The sequence below is a fragment of the Puma concolor genome, chromosome E1 (genome assembly GCF_028749965.1).
Source record: "Puma concolor isolate L17-30 chromosome E1, mPumCon1.1.hap2, whole genome shotgun sequence".
NCBI lineage: Eukaryota > Metazoa > Chordata > Mammalia > Carnivora > Felidae > Puma > Puma concolor.
In genome coordinates, this window is record NC_141680.1 from 15,197,068 (window position 1) to 15,223,897 (window position 26,830).

Below are 26,830 nucleotides of genomic sequence, written 5' to 3' on the forward strand. Positions count from 1 at the left end.
CTTATGATTTAATATCTAAGAACTCTTCACCAAACCCAAGGTTACCTAGATTTTCTCCTGTGTTATCTTCTAGGAGTTGTGTAGTTTTGCATTTTACATCTAGGTTCTGTGATCCATTTTGAGTTAATTGTTATGAAAGTTTTAAGGTCTGTGCAAGATCCATTGTTTTGCATGTAGATGTCCAGTTGTTTCAACTCCATTTGTTGAAAAGGTGATCCCTTCTCCATTGAATTGCCTTTCCTCCTCTGTCAAAGATCAGCTGACTATAACTGTGTGGGTCTCTTTCTGGGTTTTCTATTACATTCCATTGATCTATTTGGCTGTTCTTGGGCATACCGTTGTCTTGATTACTGTAGCTTTATAGTAAGTCTTGAAGTGAGGGAGTTTGGTCTTCTGACCATGTTCTTCTTTGTCAGTATTGTGTAGGCTATTCTGGATTTGCTTTTCTGTATTAGCTTTAGAATCAGTTTGTTGCTAACCTACAAATCTATTGATTTTGAAGTAGTATTTCATTGTGGTTTTTATTTGCATTTTCCTAATGACTAACGCTATTGAGCTGTACTTACTGGCCATTTGGAGAAATGTCTGTTCAAATCCTTTGCCCATTTTTTTCTTTAAAAAAATTTTTTTTTAAGTTTATAAACTTAGAGAGAGAGGAGCAAGGGAGGGGCAGAAAGAGAGGGAGAGAAAGAATCATAAGCAAGCTCTGCACTGACAGTGCAGAGCCCATTGTGGGGCTCAAACTCAGAAACTGTGAGATCATGACCTGAGCTGGAGTCAAGAGTCAGATGCTTAACCAACTGAACCACCCTGGTGCCCCTGTCTTTTCACTTTCTTGATAATGTCTTCTGATGCCCAAAAGTTTTAAATTTTGATGAAGTCCAATTTATTTATCTTTTCTTTTGTTGCTTGTGCTTTTGTGTCATAGCTTTGAAACTATTATCAAATTCAGAGTTAAGCTATGTTTTCTTCTAGGAGTTTTTATAGTTATGGCTTCTGTGTTTAGATCTTTGATCCATTTTTCATTAATTTTTGTAGTTGGTGTGAAATAGAGTCCAACTTCTGTCTTTTGCATATAGATATCAATCGTTCCAGTACCATTTGTTGAATGTTCTTTCCCTATTGCCTAGTCTTGGAATCCTTGTTCAAAATCATTTGGTGCATGGTTTATTTCTGGACTCTTAGTTCTCTTCCATGGACCCATATGTCCACCCTTATGCCAGCAATGCCAGCATTCTTTTAATTACTGTAGCTTTGTGGTCAGTTTTGAAATCAGGATATATGAGTTTTCCACCTTTATTCTTCTTTTTCAATATTATTTTTGCTATTTGGGGTTTCTTGTAATTCCATATGGATTTTCGGATCAGTTTTTTCATTTCTGCAAAAAGAGTCATTGGGATTTTCATAAGAATTATGTTGACCGTGTAGTTGCTTTGGGGAGTATTTACACAGATGTTTTTGATTTATTTAGATCTTCTTTAATTTCTTTCAGACACATTTTATAATCTTCAGTATATAAGTTTTACACGTTTACACTTGGTTATTAAATTCATTCCTAAGTATGTTATTCTTTTTGATGCTATTGTAAATGGAATTATTTTCTTAATTTCTCTTAAAGGTTGTTTATTACTAATGTATAGAAATATAATTGATTTTTGAGCATTGATCTTAGCCTTACAGCTTTACTGAATTCCCTCAATGGCTTTTTCCCATTCTGATTAAATTGGTATATTTTTCTTTCATAAATCTCTGACCTAAATTAGTAGTCCTTTCAAGTTCTTTTCCTCTGTCCCTCTTTTTCTGTCTGTCTTTTATCCTACTTGTCTTTTAGTGTCACTTTCTCAGTTTTCTATCAGTATTTCAGTGAATCTCAAGAATTCAATGAGAACATGCTTGTGCATAGTGCTTTGCTAGGTACTCTGAATGATGAATATGTGATATGATCTGAACAAAAGTATTGAAAAGACAAGTGAGGTGTGTAGACAGTGATACAAATTAGACTTCATGAAATGTGATGCGTTGATTGTTAAATGCACTGTTATTTTCTGGACCACTAAGAAAGAATATGTGAGTTATTGTAAATGAGATATAATGGTAGATATTGATTGTAAATCAATTTCAGAGATGTTAAAATATGAAAAAATCATTGTAGAATTGACAAAACAGCCTAAAATCAAGTGAGTGGTATAGACTGAGATTAGTATGGAATAGAATAATATTAAAAATAGCCCCCATTGGAGGCACCTGGCTGGCTCAGTCAGTAGAGCATGCAACTCTTGACCTAGGGGTTGTGAGTTTGAGCCCCACATTGGGTGTACTAGAGATTACTTAAACATAAAATCTTAAAAAAACAAATAGTCCCCATTGAACTGACTGTAATAGTATGTCAGATATACTGTTAAAGTGTATGCATTATATGAATTTTAATCTTTTTGGGAGCCATATGTGTGTAAACATCTCCATTTTACAGATAAGGAAACCTCTAGGTTGATTTCTTTTGAGTTATACCTAATAAATGGCAGGACCAGTTCAAACTCAGGCAGTTGACCTTAGAATGTGTATCTTTAACCATGCTAGCAGAATACAAGATGTAAGGTTTTTTGTTATTGTTGTTTGTTTGTTTAAAATGCAAGTTTTGAGGAATGAGTTACTGGGGAGAGAGAGAAGTTAGTATTCTAGATGCATTTTGAGACAGAAAAAAAGGGAAAAGTGTATATGAACTTGAAGAGAGAAAGGGTTTTTGACATTCCTTCTCCCTTTATTTCAGTGTTTTCTTTTTTTTTCTCCTTTCTGGCCTCTCTGTTTTACTTCTTTTCCTTATTAACTGGTTGTAAAACTGACTTGAAGTATTTATTTGCTGAATTCATTGGATAGTAGTTTGTATTTCCCTTCCTCAGTAGAGTCAGTGTGGTATAGTGAAAACGTGAACGTAGGAACCAGACAGTCCAAGGTTCATATATTGGCTTACCCGGGATTTGGCTTGGAGACCTTGTTGGACAACTTAGGTTGTTGGACAGCAATCTCTTTGAGCTTCCTTTTCCTCATTTCTAAAATGGGAATAATAATGCCTGTGGGGCAGTGTCCTTAGGCTTAGAGGTAAAATCTATAAATTGATGGTCACTTGTCTCACTATATTTAATCAGTGATGTTGCCATTGTTTATAATTTTTAAAATACTAATTAGTGAGCTGAACCTTGTATTTTTCTAAAACCAAAAGGTAACTGGATTTTATATTTCATGAGGCTCTTCATTCTTTTTCTCCCCCTTGTGAGCACTTGGCTCATAAGATACAGTACTGTGCAAGAAGAGCTCTCTGATGTAGTTGCCATGGCTTCTTCCGTGGATAGCATTCTGATTTTCTTATTGGAATTCCTCACAGCCTGGGAGAGATAGTAATTTTCTAGGTCAGCTGACTCGGGCTGGAGTCAGAAAAAGAATTGGTTGACTCGATGTCTTTGGCCTCTTTCTGCAGAGGAGGAAGCTTGATGCTGTCTATTACTATATGCGCAGTTTAGCTGCCAGCAACCCTATCCTGACTGCCAAGGAGAGTCTCATGAGCTTGTTTGAAGAGACCAAACGAAAGGTGAGTGGGGATGCAGGCAGACTCATTCCTTCCTAACAGAATGTGTTTCTCTTAGTGCCTCTGTGTCCTCAGGGGAATGACTTATGATGGCCTCAAGGGGTCCCACTGGGCTGTGCTGATGGAGTCAGTCAGCCTCTATGCAGAACCAAACTCATGTTTAGGAAAGTTCTCCAGGGCCCTTGGGTGTGCATCTTGTTTATGGAATTAACAACGCCTATGAGACAAAGCAGATGATACTTTGCTACTTTGGGACTATAGCAAAGTCTTTACTTTTTATAGCCCCTAGGCAACAAACTCAGGTGAGGTGAGTGCCTCTTTTTATTAGCTGAATTCCAGGAGAGTCTGAGCTTATGTGTTTGTATATTGTACAGGCAGAACAGATGGAAAAAAAGCAACATGAGGAGTTGGAACTGAGCCCTGACCAATGGCGGAAAGGAAAGAAGTCTACTTTCCGGCATGTTGGAGATGACACCACTCGCTTAGAGATCTGGATCCACCCATCACATCCTCGGTCCTCCCAGGGCACTGAATCTGGGAAGGATTCTGAGCAGGAGAATGGGCTGGGCAGCCTGAGCCCAAGTGATGTAAGTTGCTGAGGGTGATCTAATGAGCAAGACTAAGTAAACATGGGTGCCCCAGTACATGCAACTGGGAATCAGTGCACAGACATTTACCATTAATCACAGGGAAGGTAAATCACTTCAGGCTCTCTGATGTCATCTCTCACTTCCAGCTACACTTCTTTCACTTTATTATATGCTTCCCTCTCTCACCACTATGTGGCACTGTAGAATTTAGTAAAACTAGTTTTTCTAGAGGAAGATTTACTTAGTATAGGATGAGAATTTTTTGCTGCTTTGGATTTGGAGTCACCAATATGATGCTTTCGAATTCCGTTGTGATTTTGTGAAGCTAGAGAGAGAGCATAGTTGGAAAACTGCAAATGGCTGGTTCATTGTGCCTTGAGAGTAAAATTCATAGTGGAGTGAATGATGGTGTGATCTTACCCTTCTCCTGTCTACCCTTCTAATCTTACCCTTCTCCAAACTTTTCACAAAGCAGCCAGAGTTATATCTCTAAAATGTGTATCTGACAAATTACTTCTTAGAAATAAGAATGAGAGTTTGCTACAATAATCCAAGTAAGATGTGAAAAAGATCTGAACCAGGAAATAGCTCCGGAGATGGGGAGAAGTGAACAGATATACGATATATATTAATGAGGTAGAATCCAAAGGACCTGATTGGACATGGGGAGCTGAAGGACAAGAGGAAGTAAAAAGTAATACCTATTTAGGTGTTTCTGGCTTGGAAACCGGGTGAGTACTGGTCTATTCCTTGAGATAGGGAATAGAGGTAGAATTGGTTTTAGGAGAAAAACAGTGAGTTTAGTTTTGGACATGCTGGAATTTCTGTAGGACATGAAAAGAGATTTAAAGGCTAACATATCAAAAGTGGGGAGAGTGTTCTAAGTTAGAGATGAACATATTTGAAGGCATCCCCTTATAGATGGAATTGAAGTCATGAGAGTAGATTTAGTCACTTGAGGAGAAAACAGTGATAAATAGGCTGAAGGTCTAAGAGAGTAAGGAGATAGATGGCAGGGAGACGTCCTTGCAGAGGATTGGAAGGGAGTAGAATCTGGAGCACAAGTGCAGAGATTAGCCTGACTGAAGGTGAGAGATCCTTCTTACACTTGAGGGAGATGGGGGCAGGTAATTGGGGATCAGGTAAGTTTGTGGGTATTAGAGGAGAAAGATGTTTACTTTTTTCTCTTTGAAGTTGGAGACATTGTTGTCTGCTAAGAATGAATCAAAAGTAGTAGAATAGGAGGACTTCTTTGTGGTTTAATTTAAAATTGCCATTTTCTCTTTTTAGGTCCTTCTTTAGCTCTTTTCTGCATGACTTGGAAAGTAGACATTGCTTATGAATGAAACTTCCAGTTTGCTATGTGCCATGATTTGCATGGGGTGCTTCAGGGGAGACTGAAGGTAGACTGTCTCACTGTTGCCCTTTTCTAGTTTGGATATTGCAGCCCCAAATTGGAAGCCTGTATGAATAAGAGAGGAGTCATTCTATTGGGTTAGCTCCACTGTCTGTCTTTAAAATGAAAGCAGGGGGGTGTCTGGGTGGCTGTCGGTTAAGCATCCCACTTTGGCTCAGGTCACGATCTCACAGTTTCTGGGTTCGAGCCCTTTGTCGGGCTCTGTGCTGACAGCTCAGAGTCTGGAACCTGGAGCCTGCTTTGGATTCTGTGTCTCCCTCTCTCTCTGCCCTTCCCCTGCTTGTGCTGTATCTCTCTCTAAAAAAATAAATAAACGTTTAAATAAATAAATAAATAAATAAATAAATAAATAAATAAATAAATAAAATGAAAGCAGCAACAGCAATTTGAGAAAGCATTTTATGGCTTTCTTTGACCTTGGCCTCAAGGTTGGGGAGTATCCTGTGTAAAGGTTAAGGTTGTAACTAATACTCTATAGATCTCACTCTCCCATTGTGCCTCATTGATTTTTAAGTACTGTGTTTATAAGTTTATGTTTTTATTCTTTTTTTTTTTTTAATGTTTATTCAGTTTTGAAAGACAGAGAGAGACAGAGCACAAGCAGGGGTGGGGCGGAGAGAGAGGGGCACACAGAATCTGAAGCAGGCTCCAGGCTCTGAGCTGTTAGCACAGAGCCCGATGTGGGGCTCAAACTCACGAACCGGGAGATCATGCCCTGAGCCGAAGTCAGACGCTCAACCGACTCAGCTACCCAGGCGCCCCATTTATGTTTCTATTCTTGTTTGCATCTCAGAGAAGGCATTTTCAGTTTATGGGCTGTCATTAGGTGTATTAAGTTTTATTAATTATTTTATTTTTAATTTTACTAATAATATATGAATGTAAGTTTAGTAGAAATTTCAAATGATTAAAGATATAAGCGGAGTGAAGTGGTCATTTCTTTCGTAACTATTCATGTTGTTTATGTATTTTCAGCTTACTTATTCTTGGGTAATTACTTTCCTTAATTTCTCTTAAATTTACATCTGTGAGGTTGGGCTTTTAGTTTGAGACTGCCAGCACCAGGGGAAGAAGTCTGCAGTTTCATAGCTCTTCATTTATCCAGCCAGGAAACCTCCCTTCCTTTTTCACCTGCTTTCTCAGACCCTAAGTCTGCTTCCCATATTTTCTTTTTTAGAGAAGGCCCCAAGAACTTGGCTTGTTCTCTCCATTCCTTGGAACCTATAGTTGACAAGAAGTGGGGATTTAGTCACAGACATTTTAGTGATTAGGCATTGGGGATACAGATAGAGATTAAAACAACCAAAAACAACCAAAAATGATCTTTGACCTCAGGGAGCACTCAGTCATGTGGGGAAGACCAAAACATACATATGTGATTATAGTGCAGTGTGCCAAGTGCTATGATAAAGGGGAGCATGAGAGGCTACAGGAGAACAGGGTCAGGGCATCTAATTTGGGCAGGGTTTTGGAAGGGTTAGGCATTTTGCAGCTGAAGGATGATGTAAGGGCATTTCCTCTCTCAGACCTGAGGCTTGGGAACGGCAGTATGGCCGGAGGCTATACTATATATATACTTTTCTCGATTTCCACTACCACCATCCTAGTCCAAGCTCTCATCGGTAATCCACAGACTTTTGAAAAAGTTCCTAATGGTCTTTTCACATTTATTCTTGGTCCTCCTTTGACATTTATTTTTCTTTTTATCTTTTATTATTATTTTTTAATTAAAAAAATTTTTTTTAGAATTTTTTTTTTTTTTTTTTTTGAGAGTGAGCAAGGGAGAGGCAGGGAGAGAGAGAGAGGAGAGAGAGAATCCCAAGCAGGCTCTGCGCTGTCAGAGGAGAGCCCAACGTAGGGCTCAAACCCATGAACTATTAGATTATGACCTGAGCTGAAACCAACAGTCGGACACTTAACCTACTGAGCCACCCAGGTACCCCTTATTTTACTATTTTTTAATGTTTATTTATTTATTTTGATTGAGTGCATATGTGTGTGCACAAGCAAGAGTCAGGGGCAGAGAGATAGGAGAGAGAGAGAATTCCAAGCAGGCTCTGCGCTGTGAGTGCGAGACTTGATCCCATGGACCCTGAGATCATGACCTGAGCCAGAATCAAGAGTTGGACGCTTAACTGAATGAGCCACCAGGCACCCCAGGCTTTTTTTTAGATAGTAACCTAAGTGAGCTTCCAGATACACATTTTTGATTGAAAGTCTTCAGTTGTTTCTGTTTGTTCTCAGAGTCATGTCCAAAATCTGTACTGTAGTATACTGGGCCCCACATGATTTGGCCCCTGCAACTTCTGACCATACCTTCTCACCATACTTCTCTTCCGCCCTCCCACCCCCAGCCCTCTTGTACCGGTTTCTTCGTGAAGGGCCCAAGTTCTTTTCTGACCCTTGGCTATCACACATTCTCTCTTTCTGCAGTGCTCTTCTCTATCAGTCCCATTCTTATCCTTAAATTCTCAGTCTAAATATCATTTCCCTTTTCCAGGGAAGCTTTTTCTGATCCCTGAGCCTGGATGTTACCCCTTTGTAACCACATTTTTAATTAAGTACTTTTGGGTACAGTTTTGTTGTCGTTGGTTAAAATGTTTCCCTTGCTGGATTCATGGCTCTGTGAGAGGTCCATATCTAGTTGTTCACTTACTTTATCCCCAGTGCCCACATTTACAGGAATTTAAATAAATCTTAGTTGAATATATAAATGATGGAAGAAACTGAGGAATGAGGCTGGAGACGGTAGAGGGGAGCAGATCCTTCATAAATACTGAGGAATTTGGATATCAGGTATTAAGGATTTTAAGCAGTAGGATTTTAAGCTGGGACATAATCAGATTGTGTGATGATCCTCTTTTCAGTACTTCTCTTAGAACAGATTTATTTTTTTTAAAGGGGATTTTTTTTTTTAATTGCAGAAGTAATACCAATACGGATAGCACTGTATCTAAATCAGTGTCCATGAAGTTTAAAATGAGAGTCCCTTGTATTCTTGCCTTCAGAGACACCACTATTAACTATTTGATGGAGGCCCTTCCAGACCTTTTTTCCAAGCATTTATAAGTGTGTACACGTACACACATACCTGTAGACACATGGAATATATTTTTAACAAAAATGGGATTATCCTATGCACATGTCCCCTGCTATCTGAAAATAGAGCATTACTATGAAATGTTTTGTAAGCCAAAATGGCATAAAGCAAAGAAACCATTGCCATTAATTTGTATGGAAAATTTTTTCGACGTTCCCAGACCCCCAGAATACCCTCTTTTAGGCTGTTCTTTTCTTGTTATTTTTTTTTTTTTAATTTTTTTTTTCAACGTTTATTTATTTTTGAGACAGAGAGAGACAGAGCATGAACGGGGGAGGGGCAGAGAGAGAGGGAGACACAGAATCGGAAACCGGCTCCAGGCTCCGAGCCATCAGCCCAGAGCCTGACGCGGGGCTCGAACTCACGGACCGCGAGATCGTGACCTGGCTGAAGTCGGACGCTTAACCGACTGCGCCACCCAGGCGCCCCTCAGCTTTTTTATAAAAGCCAAAATCCCCTTTGGATTTCTTTCAGTTAACAAAAGTGGTACTATTGTAGGTCTTTCGTAAAAATAAAATGATACAGCATGAACTTTTGAAAAGCAAGGGATAACTGTATATACTAATGTATAGTTTGGTTTTTTAAATTATCAGCTGGACATAAAATCGGTTCTGTTATAATGTAACATACTTCCTAAAATTCCCTGTACTATGTAAAATCACACAGTAAAAACCACAGAGCTTATGGGGAAGATGGGGATGGGGCACAATACTCAAAAACTTCCTCAGTGATGTATTAAAAAAAAAGATATGAACCTAATAAGGCAGTTGTGCAATTTTATACATTATGCATTGATTAAGAAATAAAAAGATACTAGGGTGCCTGCATGGCTCAGTCAGTTGAGCATCAGACTTCGGCTCAGGTCATGATCTCGTGGTCCACAGTCCGTGGGTTCGAGCTCCACGTCAGGCTCTGTGCTGACGGGTTGGAGCCTTGGACCCTGCTTCGGATTCTGTGTCTCCTTCTTTCTCTGCCCCTCCCCCACTCATGCTCTGTGTCTGTCTCAAAATAATAAACATTAGAAAAAATTTAGAAGTACAAAAATACTATTTTGAAAAAGAAATGAACTTTGCCTACAGAAATGGGCTTCAGAAGGACTAAAGCTTCCCGTTCCACTTTTTTTTTTTTTTTTTTTTGGTGAGAGAGAGGGTGTGCGAGTGAGTGAGAAGCAGAGAGGGAATCCTGAAGCGGGGCTCAAGCTCACCCAATACAGGGCGGGCTCGAACTCACAAACTGTGAGACCTGCGCTGAAGACGCATGCTTAACCAACTGAGCCACCTGGGTGCCCCGTTACACTCTTTTTTAAAGAGAAGGATGATAGCTTATGGATTCTTGTGAAGTGATGGAGGGAAGGTTATTTGGAATTGTACGAGTAGGTATAACATCACAGGTGGGTAGGTTTAGCTTCTATGAATTCACATGGTGAACTGCAGTAGCTGGTAGATATTTGGAGAGAGAGAGCAAGTGAGCGTGTGAGCGTGTGAGCGTGTGAGCGTGTGAGCGTGTGTGTGTGTGTGTTTTATATTCCTGTGTAGCTGGGTTCAGCTGAGTGCAGTTTCCTATGTTCACCCAGTGTTTCTCATGAACAGAATCATGCATAAGGAGATGCAAAATTTGTGTTCTACTCAAAATGTTCCCTAATATATTTATCACAATGGAACAAACATATATTTTCAAAACAAGGATTATAGCAAAACAGACTCTATTTCTACTTGCCCAAGAGTATCTTTTCTTAGTATGTTCTTAGTGTGGCTGAATATTTCATTATGAAGGTATGTGTCATTTGCTTAACTTATCTGTGTAATTTAAATATTTGCTGAGCATTGCTTGTTCATTTTAGTTGTCTTTTTTGGATGATTAGCCTTAGTAAGAATTACTCCTTTGACAATTCCCATTTCTAGCACAAACTACTAAAATTTACATCCATGAATAAGAAACAGAAAGTTTGTAGTTTCAAGTAGTTGTTAGTAATGATAGTAGAGTCCCCACTAGTTTGTTCTCTCTCTGCCAAGCACAGGTTTTGGATCTCTCTCTGAGTGGCTGCAGGAGGTTAGCTTGTGGGTTGTTGGTTTTTAGCCTTGAGATGTGGTTTGGGTTGAACATGCTACCTGGGGAGGGACTGCCAACCTCAACTGTAAATGGCATCCTTTTAAACTAATTGAGACTTCTATTTAAACTCTACCCCTGACAGCTAGGCTACTCAAAATCGTTGTCACGAGGGTCCCAAGCATTCTTTATTTAGTGGGTGTGCCTTCTGCTATGCCTCAGGTCCCTTTGGAAATCAGAAAAAGGTACTGCTTAGCAAACAAGTTGTTGCAGACAGTGAGTTAATTAAGGAGATTATAGGATCAGAGACCGTTTTCACACTGAAAGGCCAGGGAACTGCTCTGTTTGTGTCTTGAATCCAATGTAACTTGTGTCTGTTGACTGGGGAAGAATGAGCAAGTGAGAATGGGAGTCGTTAACAGATGTTTGTCTCTCCAACTTCATTGAGTTCTCGTGTTTTGGCACGATTTGATTTCCTTTTCCCAGCTGACTGTGGTTACTGTATAACTTGTTTGGTGCCATGTGTGGAAAATGGCTTTAGGTAATGAAATGTCATTGTGTATTTGGCCAAACTCTTGACAAGCCTTCCTTCCTTTTGGCCCTTCAGAATGGTTTTGGGGTTCAGTCTGGACTGTACTTCAGTAGCTCCTAATAGCAATCATTTGGCCTTTCCTTATTTGAATCTCATATCCTATTTCATCCACCAAATGATATTGTTTGCCTTGTTTTTTTTTCCTTTTGTTCCTGTTCCTTCTGTCACATTCCAATATTTATTTTATTTCTTTGCATAGTTCCCCCCCCCCCCCAGGACTTGTTCATGTCCAGTCCAGAATTTACTGCAGTTATTCTTGAGATTTTGGAGCCTTCTGGGTCCAGTGTTTAACCAGACTAAAGGTTAGTTTACCTGTCCTATTGTGCCTCTGTTCTAGGGTTGTAAAGATGAATACAACATTGTTACTACCTCAAAGAGTTTACAGTCTAGTGCATGGGTCAGCAAGCCTTTCCTGTAAAAGACCATATAGTCAATATTTGAGGCTTTACAGGTCCTATGGTCTCTTTTACAACTACTCACCTCTGCAGTTGTAGTGCTAAAATAGCCATAGACGGTACCTAACTGAATGAGCATGGCTGTGTTCCAGTAAAACTTTATTTACAAAGACTGGTGGCAGCCTGCCTTTGGCCTGTGGGCCTCGTTTGCCAGCTTCTGATCTGCTGGAAGTAATGGCTATGTAAACAGAATGTTTCAGCATACAGTTGGTTATTGTCATTTGCAGTAGTTATGTGCTATAAAGTCACCACAGACACTGAATTAGTGAATACTGAACCATTGCTTCTAAAGGAAAAATAGAATTAGGTTTCTGTGAGCCTCTGGTTGTAAGAATTTCATCAGGTGATTAGTACATAATCTTGTTTTATGTAGGTTTCTGTTTAAAGTCACTTTATTTAATATATATTGGTGACTCCTGGCCGGCAGCACTATAACTTGTGCCTGAACAGATACACACATTTTCTCTGTAAGGCACATCCCAGCCTTCTTGCACTTAGGAACACTAGACAGCATTTCAAGCACTATGCTTGGAGGCCATTTTAAAGTGAAATCACCAACAAAAAGCACACAAATGTGAAAGGCATGGCACTAATAGACTATGAAAAGGGCCCTTGTTTAAAGTATGAGAACTTGAACAAAAAGGCAGAGAGTCACCTTGTTGGACCTCAGCTGGGAACAGGTGTATCAGGGAACTTGAATTTTTTGCCACTCTGTGTGTGTCCATGAGTGTCTGCAGAAACACCATGGGGATTGATTTTGGTGTTACTAATAAGTTTTAGCAAGTAGCTGAATTCACAAATATGAAGTCTACAAATAATGATGACCACGTATATTGTGGTAATGAGGGTCATGAGGGAGGTGTGCGTTGGGTACCGTCGAAGCATGGGGAAGGGCTACTTGGTTCAGTCCAGGTGGAAGCATGGGTTGTAGTGAGGAAAAGGGGAGTCACTTTGGAAGACTTCTTGGAAAAGTTAACTAGGCCAGGTGAGAAGAGAGTGTTCCAAGTAGAAGGGACAGCATGGGCAAAGGCAGAGGAGGTGTGGCACAGCAGAGGGTTTGCAGGTATCTAAACATACGGTAATTTGGAGGATCATGTGAGAAAGTTGGAGTAGGAGAGAGACTGAGCCTTCTGCAGGAACACTTTCTTGTTTGGTGCTGTGGTATATGTATGGGTAATGGTCAGTGGGCTGGGCCCAAATAATGTACTTCTGGATGCTGGAAATAATTTGTTTCTGGAATTTCTCATTGTTTACTTGCAATGTCTGTGTTGTTAATTCAACAAAAGCAGTACTGTTTCATTCACTAAATTAGGTAGGATGGAAATTGACTGAATTTTTTGTCCTGCAGTTTGTTGATTAAAATTTGAGGGCTACTCTTTTAGACGGTGCTTTAGGCATTGTGAACTCAAACATGCAGAAGATACTAGTGATGTTTCTTTGCGTCTTGGTTGTTGGAGGAAATTGCCAATGGCTTTAAGTAGGGCAAACCTCTTTTTCTTTTCATTTTGGTATTTTTATTGCCTTTAAAAAGTTACAAAGCCAACACATCCTTACTGTAAAAAATTTGAAAGTGCAGACAAACAATGTGTTTGTACCATCTAGTGTTGACCACTACTAACATCTTAGGGTTTGCTTTTCCTGCATGTTTAATGTTTATTTTTGACAGAGGGAGAGAGATGGAGCGTGAGCAGAGGGCGGGGGTGCAGAGAGAGAGGGAGACACAGAATCCGATGCAGGCTCCAGGCTCTGAGCTGTCAGCATAGAGCCTGACACAGGGCTCAAACCCACGAACTGTGAGAGCATGACCTGAGCAGAAGTCAGACGCTCAACCGACTGAGCCACCCAGGCGCCCCTCCTGCATGTTTATATAGGGCATAGCACATAGATTGGAAATGTCTAACACCCATTAACCTGGGGAGTCAAAAGAGAAAAATCCATGCCTAATTATCAACTCAGAACTGGGTTGGAAAAGTGGTATTCTAATTTCAGAAGTCAAACACAGATACCTGTATCTTGCTATTTATCCAAGTAGCACAGTGAGTGACACCATAATGTTCTCCCTTTCCTGTGTAAAGAGGAACTTCTCAAGCTACATCAATAAAGAAGAACAAGTTCAAGAAAGATTAGACATCTAATAGGACTCATTCTAGTTTTGAGAGATTGAGTATAAAAGGGTCCGTTTCATGAGGAAGCATCTTGAACTGGTAATAAATTGGGGCATGAGGGCTAATTTGAGGCCCTGTGGGCATAGAAGCTTTGTGACTTTGTTTGAAAAGCTGGGTTCTAGTTGGAAAAGTTTCTAGGTTGTGGTGTTGGGGGTGGCTTCTAGGTCAGTGGGAATAGAGATAAAAAGATCTAGCAGAGGAATAATTGCCTTTTCAAATATTTTAAAGCAATATTTAAAAAATTTTTTTTTTTCAATGTTTATTTATTTTTGGGACAGAGAGAGACAGAGCATGAACGGGGGAGGGGCAGAGAGAGAGGGAGACACAGAATCGGAAACAGGCTCCAGGCTCTGAGCCATCAGCCCAGAGCCTGACGCGGGGCACGAACCCACGGACCACGAGATCGTGACCTGGCTGAAGTTGGACGCTTAACCGACTGCGCCATCCAGGCGCCCCTAAAGCAATATTTTTAAATAGGTAAAACGTGTGTGTGTGTGTGTGTGTACATATAAACATGGTTCTCTCCCTTTTCTTACATTGTTAGGGCATGTCGTACATACTGTTATTCACCTTTGGTTGTTTTTCCCCCTTCATATTACTGTTGGACTTGGGAAATCCTTCCATGAGTGCTTGCCTACAAGTCCTTGTATCTCTCTTAGAGGCTGGCAGCGTGATAGATTTCATTAATTTTGTCCAGCATCTGATATGTCAGAGGCAGGATAGTGCAGAGGTTAACAGCTTGGGCTTTGGGAAGTCCTAAGTTCAAGTCCTAGTTTTATCAGTTATCAGCAGTGAGGCTTCGGGCATGAGCTGCAGTTTCTTCATCTGTAAGACGGTGATACTGATAGACTAAATGAGATAATGCATGTGAAGCACAATGAGTAGCATATGGTAACTTCTCATGTATTGTTGGTGGTAGTTCTTAATTACATACTTACATTTTTGTTATGATCTTTTAAGCTGTTAGGTTTATTTTTGCCTTTTTTACTGTTTCTAATTAAAGTGAACAGTGAAGCTTAATAGTTCACAAACTGGCTGTCTAAATGCAGACCTGTTTTGTTTGATGTGAAGAGTTTTATTTAATGATGACAAATTTCAAATACACACAAGACAAAATAATAAAATGAACCCCCATATTGTCACTGGTATTCAACAATTATCAAGACTTTCCCACATTTGTTTTAGCTTTCCCTCCTGCATGCTCCGCCCCTCCCCTGCCTCGGTTGAAGTATTTTAAAACAAACCCTAGATGTCACATCACTGCATCCCTACATATTTCACTTAAGTACACACCTTGTAAAAAATAATGGACTTTTTTGGGGGCACCTGGGTGGCTCAGTTGATTGAGCATCTGGCTCTTGATTTTGGCTCAGGTCATGAACCCAGGGTCGTGGGATCGAGCCCAGTGTCAGGCTCCGTGTTGAGTGTGGAGCTTGCTCTCTCTCCTTCTCCTGCCCCTCTCCTCTCTCTCTCTCTATTTCTTTTTTTTTTTTTAATTTTTTTTCAACGTTTTTAATTTATTTTTGGGACAGAGAGAGACAGAGCATGAACGGGGGAGGGGCAGAGAGAGAGGGAGACACAGAATCGGAAACAGGCTCCAGGCTCCGAGCCATCAGCCCAGAGCCTGACGCGGGGCTCGAACTCACGGACCGCGAGATCGTGACCTGGCTGAAGTCGGATGCTCAACCGACTGCGCCACCCAGGCGCCCCTCTCTCTCTCTATTTCCAAAATAAAGAGAAAAAAAAAGGTTTTTAAAGGACTTTTTTAATATGCCACGGTACCATTGCCATGTCTGTCTGTGGCATTCTGTATCTGATCCATAACTTCATTTCCCACATTATCTATCAAATGGCTTCTTAGATTTGGTTTGTTGAAATCAAGACCTACATGTTATGTTTGATTGTCTCGTCTTCTAAGTTTCTTTTAATCAAGAACAATTCTGCCTTCCCTTTGAAAGATGTTCTTCATGTTATAAGCTTGTTAAAGAAGCAGGTTAGTTGTGCTATAGAATTCCCACACTCTCAATTTGTCTGTCTCCTTGTGGTATCATTCAGCCTTTCCCTCTGTCCCCCATATTCCTATAAATGAGAATTAGCTCTAGAAACTTGGTTAGATTCAGGTTCACAGGTGAGCTGTGTGCCTCATTGTGCACTGCATTAGGAAGTGTCTGGTTATCTCACTTTTAGTGATGCTAAGGCTGATCAGATGGTTCAGGTGAGACAAATGGCGGGGTTTTGTTTGTTTTGTTTTAACATTTCAATCAGTTGCCAGCTAATTTACAAAAAAAAAATCAAGATCTGGCAACAGTTTGCCAGAGCCAAGTAGCAGCTACCCCCTTTTAATTGGGCTTGTGTTCTCCAATTTGCCACCGACCCCCCAACTCTCCTGGACTTACACACAGCCACTTTTGTCACCTGCCTTGCCTCTGTAGGCATTTGATTTTGTGATTAGTGCTTTAAGAGTGCCACCAACGTGGGTTATTGCATTCTAGGTTTTTAAGTTGTTTCTCAGAGATTCTGTTTAGGACGGGCAAGTCCCCCCAGACAGGCCTGATTTTGATTACGGTTTGGAAATGTCTTAATCATTGGACCATAAGTGTTGTTTTGTTTTCTCTTTTTTTAGGGAGGAGCGTAAGTGTTTTGCATGTGTTCACATGATATTGTCATTGGTGTTGACCCAGAAACTAGTTAGCTATGTGCCCTGCCACCAGGCTGGTTTACTCTTTGTGTATAGTCTAGTACTAGTGAGCCTAAGGAACCTGGAGGTATCACTTCTGTTTCCTAATGAAATTTGTACCTCTGGGAATGGAGGCCTACGTACAGAGCTCTGGGACAGTTCTTTCCTCAACATCCTGTTGCAGCCAAACTTGGTGAAAAGCAAGAAGTTATTCTTCCTCAGTGTGTGAACTGACAAGCTTCAGGCTGTGTTCTAGTAGAGTCTGAATGCCACCCATCAAACTGGTTGATTAAAAATAAACTTTTCTTGTCTCATGTAATTTTCCCTAACCCCAGGCTTTTTCATTGATCTGAGATCTCTGGCAGAGTGAGAACCTCGTTTCTCTAGGCTTGGAAATCATAGTTTTGGCCTGACACTTTGCCTGCTGCCCCTGCCCGAATCTCATGTGTCCATGTTTCCACGTTTTTAGTTTAGTTTTTTTTTTTGTTTTTTTTTTTCCTTAGAGGTGCTTTCATAAGTTGAGAATGATGATTTTCTTTCGTCTGAATGCATGGCTCTACGAGGCTGGGTAGTACATGTGTATATTTTTTTTCCTGCATTGAATCAAGTGTGTCCAGCAAAGTAAACACTGGCCCGCAAAGGAGCACAGCTTCACTGTGAGAAACCTGGGTCAGGTGGTCCAGAGCGCGAGCTTTCACATGCTCAACTTGTTACAGTTGTTTGAAGGCTTTCTTAATTTTTTTTTTTTAACCATATTTTGCAGGTGGCATTTTCTTCAGACCATTTGTCTTGCTTTTCAGTGCCCCTTTGCATAGTTTGTGCACCTGAGCTACTGCTGCTGCCACCACCACTGCCACTGCTGTGGTGAAAAGAAAGCTGTGGTGTGTGGGTGGCACACATCTAATAGCTCCACCTTCCCCTCACCCCCGCTGCCCCTGAACATGGCTGTAGTTCAGAGCTCGGTTTTAGAAGGCCTGCTTTCTTAGGCAAGATGTCTGGTCTCGTATTGGAGTGTTTTAATTCTTAGAGTAGTATTGTGAGCCTTTAGGTTGGCACTTCCAGAACTAGTGCCACGAAAAAGCTTTTGCCTGATTTTCCCTGGATGGCATAAGCACTGATTTAATCTACAGTGAGAGAAGCATTGAGGCTCTGTGCTAATAGGCAAATGTTTTCTGTCTGGTAACTCAATTATTTCATTACCCCGTATTTATCAAAGTTTGCTTAGCTTTTTGGCCTTATAAATACAAAGATGTCCTATCAGTAGGGGGGGTAGTATACAGTTATGCAGGGTTACTTTGGGGGTTCCATTAACATCACGTCATTCAGGTAGCTGTTTACTTTTGTAAAGTAGTGTGCAGCGTATTCCTCCACCCTGGAAGCTGTTTGGCCACGTAGGATGACAGGTGTTCCTGAGACCTTTTTCTTTTAGGAAGGGGCTACAGGTTGGCTCTCTTTTTCTTAGGCCATGAGGAACAGAACTTGGTGACGGTACTTCAGAGGTGGAACCAGGACTGGGTTTTTCAGATATTGATAATGTGAAGTGTTCTTTGAGATGCAGCCCCTAGCAGGCGGGGACTGGAGCCTGGACCACTGCTGGACTCTCGGACTGCTGTCTTTCTTTGTCTCTTTGTGGTTGGCAGTGAGTGGAAGTTTCTCAAAGTAAATTGGCCCTACCTACAAACCCTTAACGCCCTGTATGACCTCGGTCACCAAACCACTTCAGGGCTTTATTTTTATCCTAGCCGTTTCGTTTCAAGATGTGAGGTTGGTTTCTTTCCTCTAACAGAGCAAAGTTCTCTGGGGGAAGAAACAGAGTGCCAGGGTGCAGTTGAGGCTGGTTAAACACCAAAACCACACTCTTCATCTTTCTGGGCTTGAGACGTGACATAAGCCATGCTGCAAACACCAGCTTCCACACTGAAGAAACCTTGTCAGATACTGACTTCATTTCTTTTTTGTGTTTGTTTTGTTTGTATTTTTAGAGAAGTAGAAGGTGGGGGAAAAGAGGTGTTACCTGCCCATTCTGCTTTAGCCAGAAATCTAATTCTAAGAATGGACATTTTGTTGCAATCCAGTATTTCCGAGCTTAGGGCTTTTCATCTTCCCCACCAGTGTTGATGAGAACTCTCACAACTCACCAGGTCTCAGGAAACCGGATTACCAACATATCCTGTTCGCGTGCATGTGTGTATTCTGTGTTACCCACAGGCCACTTTCCACCCCACGTGACCTTTAGCTACCATCCGGAAAGTCAGGACCCAGATACCAGTCAGAATTTCCAGGCTTTGGTTTGGTTTAGACATTTCAGAAAATGTTAATAGTAGTAATTTTAAAGAGACTTACTGAGTGGCACACATACTGAATAGGAAGTAATGCATCCTGAGGAGAGGGGGAAAGGCAGGACCGGGGCTCTTTGAGAAACGTGTTTGAAAATAAACATTCAGGAGAAGACTTGCACAGCAGAGGAGGAGAGGACAGGGGGGAACTGTTTGATTAATTAGAAGTGAATAATGGTCCTATTTTTAGGTTTTAAGGCTCAATTCTGAAGCTCTCTTTACATTCGTTAAAATTGTAGTACACGTTATTAAAGTTGTTTACAACACACTTCATTGCATTTTATTTTAATCAGCATGTCTCAGTGTGAACAGACTGTGATGAGTCAGGTAACACACTGGAACAGGGGTAGATAAAAGACTGCCAGTGGCCTGCACGCCAAGAGTGGTTTATAGCATTCTTATGTAAGGACTTGTTTAAAAAGGAGACAGCATGTGACAGAGATGTATGTGGCCCACAAGGCCTAAACTATTTACTGTCTGGACCTTTACAGAAAATACTTGCCCACCACTGCTCTAGAAGCTGGGAAGGGCGAAGGCAGTTAATACAGTGGCGGCCCTTCATTTAGGACACTGATTGTTAATAAGGGTGTTACTGCCTTTTTGGGGGACAGTTCTTCGTTTTGTGGGACTGTCACTGCAGGATGTTTAGCATTCCTGGACCTGCCCACCAGATGCCAGTGGTGGCCCCCACACATTTCCAGGCACTCCCTGGAAGCAGTGGTACCGTTTTGGTTGGGAATCACCAATACAGGAGCTTGGTGACACCAGAAACACCTTGTTAAGGTTTCCTCCTCTTTCATTTCCTCTCAGTCAGAGAAACAGATTTGGGATTTGGCTGTTCATGGCATAAGGACCAACCATAGTGTGAGAGACAATGTGAGTAACTGGTGGAATGGGGAGAGTTCTCAGTAGGGTGTAATAAAGAGGTTTTAAGGAGGCCGTTTAATGAGTATGTTGCATGTTCACCCTTAAAAGGATTGTTGAGATTCATATATAGTTTACGAAAGCTTTGTTTTGATGTTGCCCGTGCTTTCAGAAGCATGTTGCTCTCTGTGTGAGAGGAAGAGTAGCCATCTTTGGCCTTAATGTCCAGATCGCTATGAGATCTGTGGGAATCTGTATGGTGTACTTGAGAGACTTGTTCAGAGCCAATGTAAGGACGTAGTTTTGGCATCTTGTGAATAACCTGATATGCAGACTTAAGCCAGAACTCTGGGGTTGGAGAATTTTCCAGCCTGGGAGAGTTGACTGAGAAAAGTCCTCCTTTGGCTCTTTACCAAGTTAGACAAGGGAGCAATCAGCTGCTGAGTTCTAGCCAACTGGAATGTATGTGAGGGTGTACTATATAAATCGTCCCTTAGGATCCAGCTCCTAGTCTGTGAAGAGCCTTCCAAATAAGAATGAGACCCTTACACAGGATCCTTGTCACTCTGCAGCTGCTTGAGGAAGGAATAGAGTAGTGATTTGATGTTACTGTGGGAGCAGCTCACTTTATATAGTAACATACTGCCTGTTGGTTGGGGTAAGAGATTGCAGTGACCTTTTTGTTTTCCCCCTGTTGCCTTTCTCACCAATTTCCTGTACTGTTTTTTATTTCTGACCATACTCTTGGGGAGATGTATCTGCAGTTCTATCATTCTGTAATCCCTCTCTACTCTTAAAGGTTCCAGAGATTCATCTGTCTACTCTGCTTTCACTGTCTTGGATGTGATGTTTGGGCTGAGATAGAGAATATGAAAAAGTTGTTTTCTTGGCTGGCGATCTTCTCCCAGTCGGCAGACTATTTGTTGGGCTTCAGGGGGAAACTCCAGGTTTTTCCCCCTCTTGGAAGCCGTTCACGTTACTCATAAATATTTAATATTGAAATTGCTGCTCAGTTTTATTTTTCCAAGTATTACTATATAGACATTAGACCAGAAGGAACTTAAGATACCATGGAGACTCTTTCTAATGCTTTGGTCTCTATAAAATGTATCTGCCACACATTTTTATTTTTGAGGGCTTCAGTGATATTTCTGGTTGTCTTCCCTCTGTCCACTGATCCAAAACTTTATTATCTCTGATGGAAATCACCAGGCATCTCCTACTTTTGTTCTTGCCATGTCATTCGTGCCTAGAACCATCTGAGAAGTGTGTACCTAGGTGACATACTGGTCTCTAGTAGCATTGCTTTGACTGAATTGTACTTTGGTGTAAGGTCAGCAGCCTATATTAAGACAAATAATAATACGGAGGTCTAGGGAATCATTGCCGTTTGCATCACGTGGTATCTTCTTTCTGGAAACCCATGGGAGAAATTTCTGCTTTTAGTGTCAGAGATAGTTGTGCTGTGTGGGCTTTTTTTTTTTTTTTTTTTAATTTAAATTCATGCACATTTATGAATTTGTTTTTAAGAATGATTCTGTCTTCATTGTTTCAGAGGTTAGCACTAAACTTGTAACTTCCTTTAGTAAATGTGAAGGACTTTCTGGCATGCATCTTGTGTCATGTCCTTACTACTAGTGACCTCTGATCTTTTTCTCTTTCATTTCTCTTTCTTGTTTTCAATTTATTTTATGCTGCAGTTCAGTATATGCCTTTGTATGTTGCCTTAAATAACGGGCTTTACGGTTTTATATGCACATTTTTTTCTTTTTCTCTTGATTATTCAGTTGTAAAACCTCTTTCTCAGGTCAGCTAGTCATTTCTGAGGGGATCAAGGTTTTTACTATCCCCATTCAAGTCTTTCCCATAAATATTTAGTGAGTACCTTTGTACATTAGTTATTATTCTAGGCACTGCACACAGAAAGGTAAATGATATTAATCTTTCCTTCAAAGATACAGTCTAGTAGGAAAAATGGATATGTAAATAAATACTTGTAATAAAGTGTTACAAAATAGAAATGTGTACATTGTACAGGGGTAACACAGAGGAGAAAAACATTAACTGATGATGAACAAGGAAAGCTACCAAGAAGGGTGATCTGTCCTTAATTTTGAAGGATAAAAGAAGTTCTTTAGGTAGATGTGAGTAGCCAACTTTTCTGGCAGAAGCAACAACATAGATAAAAATGTGGTATGGTTGGAAACTAAGTGGTTGCTTCTGGGATTCCTAGCCAAGAGTCTGTAATTAGAATATCTTAGGCCACAGTACAGACGTCCACATTGATGTTGTTTAATCAGTCAGCTGGAGCTGAAGATTCATCACAAAGTAGATATGTTGGGCTTTTGATTTGGCTGAAGCTTAGAAGTGGATCCTTCAGATAGTTCTTCTCTGCTTTATTTTATGCATTAGCAAAAGTTGAGTCATCCTAAAGTCATGCCTTCCATCATTCTGGGAAGCTTTCTGAGCCAGCGCTGGTTTGGCTTAGGAATAAGTTATGCTTTATGTGGTAACCATTGGCAATAAAAGTTCTGTTCTTGCCCTGCACACGCACAGTAGGACTGCAACTGCTGAACATGTGGGAATGAGGAGTTGGGATGATACCGTCTATGGATTTGCATTTTTCTGGGGTGTTTCTTGGTAAGGATGCTGCAACTTTACTCTGTCTAATGAGATTTTGAGCTGAATTGTGCCACAGATGTCTGAGATACTAGGTCCTAATTTGTAAAGCAAACTATGTGTAAGTCGGTTGACATTCTCTCTGAGGAATTTTTTTTTTGGCAGATTTTCCTTTAGACTTCTGGACAGATCGGTAAAACAGTATGGCTTTTAAAATACTTCAAAGTGACATATTGGTCACTTTGGTTGATTAAGGTACTAATAGATGCATGCCCTTGGCATCCCCAGTAAGCTGTCCCTTGTGGCTAATGGAGACTAGGAGTTACATCTTCTGGATACATTCCTAAATTGTTTTTTTATTTCTGAGAACACATTTTTTAATCTCTTTCTTTGTTTCTACATCTGTAAAACAAATATATCTACGCCATCAGCTGATCTGGTCTTTAACACCAGTGTAGCTTTCTGCACTTAGATGGAGCCCCAAACTTTTAGCACAGTCACCTTCATTTCTGCCACCTCAGAGTTAGAATCTTGGTGTGGGGGTTAGGACTTTTGGGGCAAAGGGTATTGGCTATGGAATAAAGGCTTTTTGTGGAACAGCAGAAAAAGTTGCGGTGATTTTTAAAAAATCTCATTATAATATACATACAGAAAAGTGTACATATCAAAGCCATACATTTGGGGCACCTAGGTGGTTTAGTCGGTCAAGTGTCAACTTCAGCTCAGGTCACGATCTCACAGTTTGTGAGTTTGAGCCCCACATCGGGCTTGGTGCTGGAGCCTGCTTCAGATTCTGTGTCTCCTTCTTTCTCTGCCCCTCTCCCACTTGTGCTCTCTCTCCCTCAAAAATAAATAAACATTAAAAAAAAAAAAAAAGAAGCCATACAGTTTGATAAATTGTCACAAACTAAGCATATACTTTTGTAACCAGCAGAGTAATTGCTTTTTGACTCATGTCACTTTTGTTCTTTTCTTCCTTTTTAACTCTAAACTCAGATTTTCCCCATACATTTAGCAGGAATAGTGACAGGGATAGAGCATTGTAAATAAGTGAGGAAGAAGTTAATGCTTATGTTTTCCCTTGCTAATGCTTTCTGGTATGCATAAGAATGTTTTTTTGTTTTGTTTTGTTTTGAGAGGAAAGGAGAATTGGAGTAAAGATCAGAGATTTTGAAGGTGTTTGCCCTATCGTTTGAACTAGATATTTTGGGTCTTGGGAACAAGTCCAAAAGGGACATGACTGACAAAAAACCAGATGGAAGCAGGCCTTGCCTCCAGTCACAGTGAAACTGAGTCTCTCACCAAAAGTGCTGTGGTTTGGCCTTAATGTCGAACTATCTGGCTGTTGGGGGGGTGGGGGGGGGGGAGTGACATCATGGCCTGCCTGCTTCTGGAGACGCTTGGATCCAGCTGGGATGTGGCGCCCCAGAAGTCCTGTGCTGCCATGTTCATAGCCTTGTCTTTGGCGTCCAGGTAAGTGCCAGGCTGTACCAGTTCACGTTGTCTGAGTGTAACCCATTTGTATTCTCTTTTTGCTAGCTAGACAAACCCAGTTTTCTTCTCTTTTTGCTGCTAGCTGACAGTGAGGTAGAGGTGCCTCTGTTGATAAAGAACAGATACAGAAGTTTGCATCCAAACCTGAATAACCATTTTTAACTTGAAACACTTTTCCTACGAGTTGACGCACCAGAATCCTTCCCTTATTTGGTGCCCTGCTTAAATCTGAAGCTTGCATGAGGTTGCCAGAGCTCCCTGTGTGCTGATTATTTGCTTTTTGGTACCCACAGCAGAGTGGTTTGTGAAACCTTCTTTGTGACCACATCTTTCTTAAACTGAAGCTTTGTTCTCCTTTGGGTTCTTAGATTAGTTCGTGCTCCTCCCTTTCCTGAGAGATTCGGGGGTTTTCCTGTATTGTGGTAGGTGGGTGGGCAGGAGAGTATGTTTTCAGATATTTTTTCTGGATTATGCACCGTCCCTTGATGATGGTGTGTGAATGTACATATGTTCTCTGACTCTTGAAGAACTATTTCTCTGTTAACCAGGCAGATTGTGGATCTGTCTAGAGAAAATGTTAGGGTTTTTGTTTTACTAGTTTTATTACTGCTGTTTTACTGTTATGGAAAGCAAGCTCTTACCTACTTTTCTCTTTTCTCTCTTTGGCCAGCGTTATCCTGGGGTGCATTTGTTAAGGGCTTCCACTGACTTGCAGGATAGGATCTGGACTGGAAGTATCTATTTCCCTTAATCTGTAAGACTTTGAACTAGTGGTCTCAGTGAGTGATAGCTGGAACCATTGGTGGGTTTTTGCTTGGGGTTGCTTTAGCTTTTGGCCTTTGTAAACATCCTTGGTGTCTGTCTTGTTTCTGCCCAAAAGGTTGCTTTCTGTGAGGCGCCTGGGTGGCTCAGATAGTTGGTCAGGCGTCCGACTTCGGCTCTGGTCATGATCTCACTGTTCATGGGTTTGAGCCCTGCATCAGGCTCCATGCGGACAGTGTGGAGCCTGCTTGCGATTCTCTCTGTCTCCCTCTCTCTCTCTGCCCCTTCCCCACTCATGCTCTCCCTGAAAATAAGAAAACGTAAAAGACAGAAAAAAGGTTGCCTGTTTTAAAGGCGAAAGATGGAAGAGCTCAGAGTCTGGAGTCAGACTGCCCGGGTTAACTTTGGGCAAGTCACGTAACCTCTCTGTGCTCTATTTTCTCATCCGTAATATAGAATTTATAGTATTACTAAACTCACAGGATTGTTGTAAGGTTAAATACATTAATAGACAAGGTGCTTAGAATAGTGCCATACGTATAGAAGGTGTTGTAGAAGTTTGGATTATTATTGTTAAGGTGCTTGGGTGTGTCACACTTGTTTTGTTCAGTTAGAAAACTTGAGTTCTTACTGTCTAAATTGTGTTTGAGTAGCTTGGGATACTTTTTTTTTTTTTTTTTCAACGTTTATTTATTTTTGGGACAGAGAGAGACAGAGCATGAACGGGGGAGGGGCAGAGAGAGAGGGAGACACAGAATCGGAAACAGGCTCCAGGCTCTGAGCCATCAGCCCAGAGCCCGACGCGGGGCTCGAACTCACGGACCGCGAGATCGTGACCTGGCTGAAGTCGGACGCTTAACCGACTGCGCCACCCAGGCACCCTGCTTGGGATACTTTTAACTCCTAAAGCACAGAGTGTGAATTCAACCTGTCCTCAGTTGGGGACTGTCCCTGAGCTTCTGAAAGGTACAGTCCAATTAGGTGTTAGGCCACACTCCCCCCACCCCACCCTTGCCCCCCATCGTGTGGGTTATAAGCTGGGTAGAATACTGGATAGGTTCTTTCAATTCTTTGTTCTCATTGGCTGAGCCTTATTTATGCTTCAAAGTATGTCTTTTGCTCCTATTACATGACAAGCCAGAAATTGTAAAAGTATGAGTGTTATGATCTTCAGAACCAACTCTCTCACGTCCATCCATCTATTTACCTGTCCATCACTATTGATAATTTCTGTGTCCTGGATTATAGAAGTGAATCATGAACTAAAGGATGCCATGGTCTAGAGCTGTGCTGACAGTACGGTAGTAGCCATACTGGCTATTTAGATTAATTAAAGTGAAACACAGTTAAAATTTTAGTTTCTTAGTCACACTAGCCACCTTTCAGATACTTATTACCCATATGTGGCTAGTGGCCGCTGTATTGGTCTGTGAAGATAAGGAACATATCTGTCATCCTGGACAGGAAGTTCTATGGACAGAGCTGGTCTAAAGACAGACACGGATGTATGTAAGATGTACTGTGGCGAATGAAATACTCTCTGAGGCTGCAGGATAAGGTGTAAGGTTCAGCCTGGAGGTAGAGGACAGGCAGAGCAAGGAAAAGTAGGACTGTACTAGATATAGAAAGTACATGAGAAGGGTTTAGATAGAGATTGGGGTAGACAGAAGGAACATGGTGAGTTTTGGGCACCACAAATAATTCTTTGTTGCTGAAAGGTAGGCCGTATTAGCAAGGATAGAGGCGGGAGGAACAGCCAAAGGCCAGACTAGAAAGGCTATTTATTCGCCAAGTATATTTATTGATTACCTTTTTTAAGCCCACTGTTGTGAACCAAGTACACAGAATCCTCCTCACTGTCATGGTGTGTGTGTGTGTAAATTGGTGATAAGTACTATAAAAACAGGATAAGCTTGAGCAGGGCTGCTCAAACTTTACTGCACAGTATAATCGCCTGGGGAGTTTTTAAAAATCCCAATGCTCAGGTCACACCCCAAGGTGTCACTGTGGGAATTAAATCAGTGTCTGGGGATGGAGGCCAGGCATCTGTATTTTTAAAAGATTTGCACGCCATCCCATTATGCTATAAAGTTTAGGAACCCTTGGACTAGGGACACAACTGGAAGCGTGCTT

General features: G+C 41.1%; 1 protein-coding gene across 3 annotated transcripts in view; it reads left to right on the top strand.

Annotated features, from left to right (window-relative positions):
• Positions 1–26,830, top strand: part of SMG6 (SMG6 nonsense mediated mRNA decay factor) — a 230,829-nt gene that overhangs the window by 13,564 nt on the left and 190,435 nt on the right. For all 3 annotated transcript variants that reach the window (XM_025916024.2, XM_086686330.1, XM_086686331.1), the window contains exons 7-8: positions 3,473–3,583; positions 3,955–4,167. In XM_025916024.2, the coding sequence (XP_025771809.1) occupies positions 3,473–3,583; positions 3,955–4,167 (324 nt within the window). The remainder of the gene's footprint in view (positions 1–3,472; positions 3,584–3,954; positions 4,168–26,830) is intronic.